The 7,307-nt window shown below is 56.7% G+C and overlaps 1 protein-coding gene across 2 annotated transcripts; it reads right to left on the bottom strand.

The window, feature by feature from the left end:
* On the bottom strand, positions 1-6,323 carry TM6SF2 (transmembrane 6 superfamily member 2). 2 transcript variants are annotated; one of them, XM_028087231.2, is made up of 10 exons: positions 6,173-6,323; positions 4,440-4,543; positions 3,913-4,010; positions 3,741-3,844; positions 3,248-3,330; positions 2,728-2,852; positions 2,431-2,532; positions 2,038-2,130; positions 1,236-1,355; positions 1-297 (listed from the first exon to the last, which is right to left on the bottom strand). In XM_028087231.2, exons 1-10 carry the CDS (start codon positions 6,265-6,267, stop codon positions 91-93), a joined length of 1,131 nt encoding a protein of 376 aa, XP_027943032.1. In that variant the 5' UTR covers positions 6,268-6,323; the 3' UTR covers positions 1-90. The 2 variants fall into 2 exon arrangements, with proteins under 2 accessions (XP_027943032.1, XP_027943031.1); XM_028087230.2 differs by having other exon boundaries at positions 3,913-4,543.
* Positions 6,324-7,307: the final 984 nt, after the last annotated feature.

Raw genomic sequence — 7,307 nt, 5'->3', positions numbered from 1 at the left:
TACTTCCTGCCTCTAAAAGACCCAGCCCACCCTTCCCAGAGCAGGGCTGTCTGGGCATGGAAACAGAGTCCTGGGGAGTCCCCAGCACTCTCAGTGATCCTTCTTGTGGCGGTCCAGGGGACCAGGGGGTGGGCGCAGGAAGAAAGCAGGCCGCCACAGGCAGCGGAAGGCCAGCAGATGGGGACCCAGCGCATACAGCAGGTTGCACCCGAAGAAGCAGGCCCAGGCGTCATCAGGCACACGGTAGGTGAAGGGCGTGCGCACGTGCATGGAGGCACCCATGTGCGAGAACTGTGCCTAGTGGCCATACAGAGAGGATGCATGTCAGGGGCCAGGAAAGAACAAGTCCCAGCATCACCAGCATCCCACCCTAGGGAGCCCAGAGGGTCTCTGTCCCTCTCACTGGCTGCTGGCCTGTCTCCCTTCTCTAGCCCATCTGTCTGCCTCTAAATTTCCCTGTCCCCACATTTCCTGTGTCCTTGTCCATCTGTGTGTGAGCCTCTCCCCAGCTGTCTAACCAGAACCATCTTCACTCTCTGCTGGGCCCTCCCTGTTTCCCATCTCCTTGATCTGGGTCCAGTTCCTCCTCTTGCTCTTCCCTACCCCAAGCAGCACACTTGACACAAATCCTGTTGATTCTACCCTGGGGATGTCTTCTTGGCCTCCACTGCTCAGGCCTAGGCCCAGGCTTTATCACTTTCCATCAGGAACCCTGAAACAGGCCCCCTAGCTCTGACTGGGCCCTCTACAGCTCAGACACATTCCATGGCTCTTCCAAGCTCAGAGTTCAAAGCCCTCAGCATCTAGCTGTCAAATTCTCTTGCCTCTGCCTCTATCCATATTGTGGCTCTGCTAAACCATTATCCCCCTTAGCATCTTTATGCTGTTCCAATTCCTGAAATGCTCTTCCTTGCCTAGAGAACTCATACCCATACATCAAAGCCCAGCTCCTAGGCTCACTCTCCTAGGAAATCTTCCCCTTCTGGAATTGCTCTCAGCCCTTATCTTTACCTCTCTCCAGTTCTGACCCCCCCCCCCACCACCATGGGGTTGGGAGTGTTAGTGTCAGGTACTTTCTCCCCGAGACTAGGGAATCCTAAGGTATCAGGCTGGGGCTGGGGCCTCTCAGAGGCTCAGCATCCCCCTGCTCAGGGAAAGCACAAAAGCAATTGATGGGTAGACAGAAACTTTCTTCCCTACAGACCCCACTGCACCTCCCCCACACCCTACCATACCTGGCCAACAGCTCCAGCAAACACCAAGGCCCAGTCAGGCAGCCAAGAGCAGCCAGGAAAGATGAGGGCATAGGCAGCCAGGCCAAAGAAGGGCAGCACGTAGAACATGTACACTAGCATCTGAGGGGCATACAAACCACAGGATGAGCAGCAGCGGCTTCCCTGAGCCCCCTGAGGTGGAGGGAGGATCTGGCCAGCCTCAGAACCCACTCAGGATGGGGGCTCTCTGCACGTCCCAACCCTGTGCACATTGCTCCTCACAATATCTGCCCCTCCCCCAACCACTGCCACCACATGCACACACACACTGAGCCCACCCACATTACTCCACAAGGGGCATGTGACCCTGGCCTGGGAACTGGAACACTCCAGCCCCCCTGGCCATAATGATCAGTGACAGGATGTGCATGTTATTCAGTGATGATGGCACATGGGCCAATCAGAGTCTGCCTGAGATTTGTGCTTAAGCTCTGGAGAAATAATCGCTCACATTCCTCTGGGGTGGCTAAGTAGGGCAGATGGAGGCCTGTTGCTGCCCAGGGCTGTCACCACAGTCCCACAAAGTGACTACCTGGGAGTGGAGTCCATGCAAAGAAAGCAGAGCCCAGAGACAGTTATCCTTAGCTCCTAGATCCAGCCATACTTGAAGACCATATCTGTCTTCATTTTGGAAGACAGACATTTTTGGTAGGACAACAGATACAGATTGACTTGTGTTTCTGGTACCTGCTTCAGAGAGGACTTACTAGACCTCTACCAATGGCAGGACCATATGGCCCTCTCTTCCCATCTGCCCTCTCACCTGCACCTTCGGATAGGCCACAGGGTCCTGTAGGTATGGCTCGTACTGATAGATGTAGACAAAGCAGGCATCTGTGGGGCAGTCAAGCACCACCTGGGGCAGACAGACAAACCAACAACCCACCTCAAACATTTTTCCCACAAGAAGCCTTCTCCACCCTCCCATACCCCTTGCTCTGGCCTCCCTGAGGCTTGGTTCTTTCACTTTGTTGGGAAGATTACAGAGAATGGGGCTTTGTCATGGAACACTCAGATCAGACTTGATGAAGAACTTCCCTGGATGACCAGACAGGAGAGCAGTGGCCTTTTTGCACTGGTGAAAGGAACATGGTTGGTGGGGACAGGAAAGGGGGTTGGAGGTAGAAGAAAGGTAGGCTGGCCACTGCAGACTCACCAGGCCCCGGAAGAGGGTGAAGAACCCAGCGAGGGTGAGGTATATGACAAGGGCCAGGTCAACCGGGCGTCGCAGGATGCCCTTTCTTTGTTCCTCCTGTACCTGCCCCATGGGAGAGAGACAGTGTGAGAAGTCGGGTATCCAACAGGCACTCGATAAAGGCTCATCTCTTCTTTCCTAAAGGCCAACGAGATCCTTCCAAAGAGGCAATGTTTTTGATCAGAAGCAACTCTAATTGGGGGGGAGGGGCATTCAGGCATGTTGGCGCAAGGAACTGTCTGGCAGCAAGGCACTTACCACATCGGGGGTACAGCAGGTTGGTGCCCGGGACTGGTTGAAGACCCTCGTGCCAGCCCAGCATAGGACTAGCACATAGGGGATGGCAAGGAAGAAGGCAGGTCTGATCTCTGAGCTGTATTTACCTGTCATGGTAGGAGAGAGGGGGATGTCACTCATCAAGGATCACCCGGGCCTGGCCAGACCCATAGGTGAGTCACACCAGAATCCCTGGCTGGAAGTAATAATTCATAAATGCAGTCTTTATTCAAGCTCTAGCACCTCTGGCTCCCCAGTGCTCATAAGATGGTGTCCAGACTCCTCAGCCTGGCCTGCCTCGATTTATTTTCTGGATATGGCTTCTATATTTCAGTTGTTCTTTGCTTCTCCTGGATACATCTTGGGTGTCCCTCTTGCTCAGCCACCCCCACATACTGGGCTGCCTCTCCCTTCTACCTCCCAAGACCTACCTATGAACCTTCTAGGCACAGGACAGTAACCCAGCCTGAGGAGACGGGATCCTTCAAAGTCCAGTCCTTACCAAGGATGTTTCCTGGGAGGAACACCAGGATGCTCATGATGAAAGATCCCAGCCAGTACAGTCCAAGGTTCCGGTATCTCTTCCTAGGGTGGGGGATGGAGGGGTGACCAACAGATGCCTGTTCCCCAGTCTCAGAGCCCTAGCCATGGCCCAGAGTCCACCCTGGGCTCCCCAGCTCTGGGTCCCTCCCAGTTTTGTCCAGGACAGAAGGGACAACAGGGAGATGAATGAGGGACTGAACAGACCATCTGTCCAGGGACAGAAATGATTGCTTAGGCACAGGAGTGTACAAGAGAAGAGAGCTGACTACCACTTACACCTGTAACATTCCTTGGAACCTTCTCCTGGCCACTCCTGGCTGGAGCCCTAGAGAGGCCTGATTTCCCCTACAGACACTGCTGACTGCACCCAGGCATGGGACCCCCCCCCCCCGAGAACTTGATCTCCTTCCCAGGATCCAGGTGCCACCCCCCTCCACTCCCCCACCATGCACCTTCTGTGGATGGCACCAGCCATGGCCAGGTAGAGGAGGTAGTGAACCGTGCCATCCCAGTAGCAGATGAAGACTCCATGTGCAGTGCGCAAATACGGCTCTCCCTGCAGGGGCAGGTCAGGGCTCAGCTGGGCAGCAGGGCAGGAGGCATCCCGGGCGGCCCCCTACATACCTCCTTGGTAAAGAACTCCATGAAGCCCACCGCGTAGCCATCTTCCTGGAGAGCAATAAGGAGGTCCACCACCGAGGTGAAAGCAAAGACAGCGAACACTGTGGGGAGAGTGGGCGGGGCATGGCCCGGACGTGGGGGGGGCCTGAGGCCACTTGTCTGGGAACCAGAGTCCAGGCAAGGAACCACACCCAACTGCTCCCAGTCGCCCCTCCACAAGTCACAGGACCGACAGCCCTGCCTCTTGAGGCGGCACAGTCCCTGCCTTTGGGAGGCCTCAGGCTGAGAAGGCACTGACCCTGCCCCCAGGAAACCCCAAGTGATGAGGAAGTGTGGTCTTTCAGAGGTTCCCAGTCTGATGGGAAGATACAGTCCTGCTCTCAGGAGCCCCACGTCTGAAGGGGTAGACCCTCTGAGGTTCCCCAACCAATGAAGTTTCTCCAGTCTTTTTGAGGTTCTCCAGCCTGATGGGAGCCCTTCAAGGGGATGGCGGAGGCCCCTGCTCACACAGTTCTCTCCGACTGACTCACCAGCATAGAGTGGGTCATAGTAGATCTCGCCGGGGGACAAACTGTAGATAGCCACAAAAAGCAGACCCAGGATCAAGGCACTCACCAATGCCAGCCCCAGGGGGCTGTGGAGAGGGAAAACAAGTCAGAGAGGCCAGGCCCAGTGCTGAGGCCCCACCCACCCTGGTGAGGGCAAAAGCAGATTCTAGGGTGCTCCAGATGTTGAGACTGAAGTGTCTTTCCATCCAGGAATCTCGTTCCCTGCAACTACCCTTTCCCATCACTAGGCTGTTGCCTGAGCTGTTTCTCCTTCCTGGAAACTCCTTCCAGAAGTCTCTTCCACTTGGCAAATGCCTACTCATCCTTCATGGCCTATCTTTCATGGCTCCTCCTCCAGGAAGCCCTCCCTGACTCCTCAGAATCATTGCCCAACTTAGGCCAAGTACAGAGGGGGCATCAGTCAACTCTTTCTGACTCTACAGTCCATCCCGTCACTTGCTGATACGTGTTTAACTCAATTTGCTGTCAGTCATTCAACATCACCAAGCCACTCTGTGGTCAGACCCAGCTCCCAAGCCCCTGCCAGGTCTCTAGTGCTCAGCACTGTACACCTCACTTTCTGAAACTCCTGACTCCTCCTAGCTGAAGTCCAAATGCTTCTGTCAACTCCACCCCACCCCTACCCTGATCTGTCCCATCAACCAGATAAGACAGGTCAACCAGTTGCATAGATAAGAAATAGAAATTAGGTTGGAAGCCGCCAACACAGGTGGGCAGAGTGGGTGGTTGGGAAAGCTATCCAGGGTCCCAGACTCCTCTACACTTTGTCCAGGCTCCTACCTTCTCATGGACCTCTCTGACACCTAAGATCCCCATCCTGGCCCCATCGGACCAACAATGACAATTATAGTAATCAGATAAGACCACACAAGTCTTTGCACAAAATTTGTAATCCTTATAACTATGGGACGAGGTCGAGGATTATGTTCATTACACACTGAAGAAACTCAGGCTCCCAGAAGCAACCTGACTCATTCATCCAAGGGGATGGAGCCAGGAATTTGTACCCAAGGAGCCAACCCCACAGGCAATACTCCCTGTACCCTGTCTTGAGTTGAGCCAGGTTTGGGAGTGTGAGGGGCTTGCATATGCCTGGTACTCCAGTGGCAGGATCCACAGGGCTGGGGTTTAGTTTAGGAGACAAGGGAGGTCACAGCATGTAGGCGAAACTGAGGCTAAAGACAGGGTGGGCCAAACCTTAACAGAAGAAAGTCTCAGGCCTCCGACAGGCAATGGAGGGGCCATCTGCTAGGGTTGGTGGAATAGAACGCGTGTCCGAGTGTCCATGTGTCAAGAGCTGGGTCATCAGGCCCTTATCTGGGGCAATACTTTGACCTTTGGTAACTTTGGAGCTGGGCACATCCCTGGGAAACCCCAGAAACCCTCCAAAACTCTGCCCTGTGGGGGGCTCTGCTTCTCAGCCTCCTTTCTCCTCAAGCCCTAAACGTCCCAGGACCGCCCCCACCCCCACCACACAGCCTCCTGGCCGGCGGAGAGGGCACTTCAGGGGCTGGGGGTAGTTCTGGCCTAGGTCCCTTCCTCCTGGCAGAAGCTGCGCAGGGACTCAGGGCTCGGGGGAGCCAGGCTCGCCGCCCGCGCATCCTCTCTCCCCGCCACCGCCAACCCGGCTCCGCCGCCCGCGGCCGCCGCCCGCCCCCCTCCCGGAGGCCGCCCCGGCCCCTCCCCTCACGCACTGCGAGAGCGCCGAGACGTGGTTGAGCGCATAGGACCAGGGGAGGGCACCGAGCGACAGAGCCGCGATCTTGCCGGCCAGCGGCGGGATGTCCATAGTGGCGGCGCCCGGACCCCGGCTCGGTCCCGGCACGGCCTCCAGGGCGCTCGGCTCCTCCGCGGCCGCGCGTCTTGGGTGGGGGGAGGGTGCCGGGGACCCGGCCCCGCCCCGCCCTGCGCAAAGGTCGCCCGCCGCTGCGCCCTGGTCTGACCGCCTTGACTTGACCGTCCCCGCGCTCCCGGGGAGCCTCTGAGGCCCCTCCCCCTTGAAGCGGTCCCTTCCCCCACTCCTCCCCCGGCTTCACCGTCACCGGACTCAGCGCGGTTCTCAGCGGCCTTCCCGGTCGCCCAGCCTCAGCTTCACTATTCAAGGCTAGAACACCATGTCTCCCGACGCTTCCGCTCGTGAGGCCCGGGACTGCAACTTGGGAGGCCCTGGGCCAGCAGCTTCATTCTAAGGGAATTTGTTCTCCAGGCCTCCTTCTGCACTTCTGCTTTCTCCGTCCTAAGCCACCGGTGTACCTACTTTGACCCTGAAGGGGACCCTTTTTAATTTCACATTCCCTAGACCTTCTTACCCCTAGGATCAAGGGGGCATTGGCGGCATTCTGCGCTAATGGAGGAACCGCAGTCGCTTGGACACAAGCAGTTGCCTGCAGGGCCCTTGGATTTGAGTGTTCACTCAGCGGCCACACACATTTAAACACATGTCCGGGTGTAAAGCTTTTGACTGGGTCTGGGGATCATCTCAAGGCAGGCCGTCAAGGTCATGGGTTGGGCGGGTCCCTTGAAGGACTGTATGTGCTGTGTTCCTTCCATGTAGCCTGGGCACCTCGTGGGCAGCTGAGGCTATGCCCCTTGGCTCAATGGGTGGTGTCAAAGGGAGGGAGTCCAAAGGGTGGGCTTAGATTAGGCGTGGATTGCTAGTTTGGTGAGTTTAGAACAGTGTTTCTGGCAAGAATAGCTCAGACCTGGGGTTGGGGTGTGGTGGGGGGCTCAGAGGGGATAGCTGAGGGAGGATTCTGAACAGCCTGCAGGAGGCGGTGCTTGGTTCAGGGGAAAATGCAAAGGGCATGGAGTGAGGGGGGCGGGCTGCGC

The sequence above is a fragment of the Eumetopias jubatus genome, unplaced genomic scaffold, assembly GCF_037043125.1.
Source record: "Eumetopias jubatus isolate StellerSeaLion01/CBP00866 unplaced genomic scaffold, mEumJub1_p1.0 scaffold_1, whole genome shotgun sequence".
Classification (NCBI taxonomy): Eukaryota; Metazoa; Chordata; class Mammalia; order Carnivora; family Otariidae; genus Eumetopias; species Eumetopias jubatus.
This window is presented reverse-complemented; position numbering and strand designations above follow the sequence as displayed.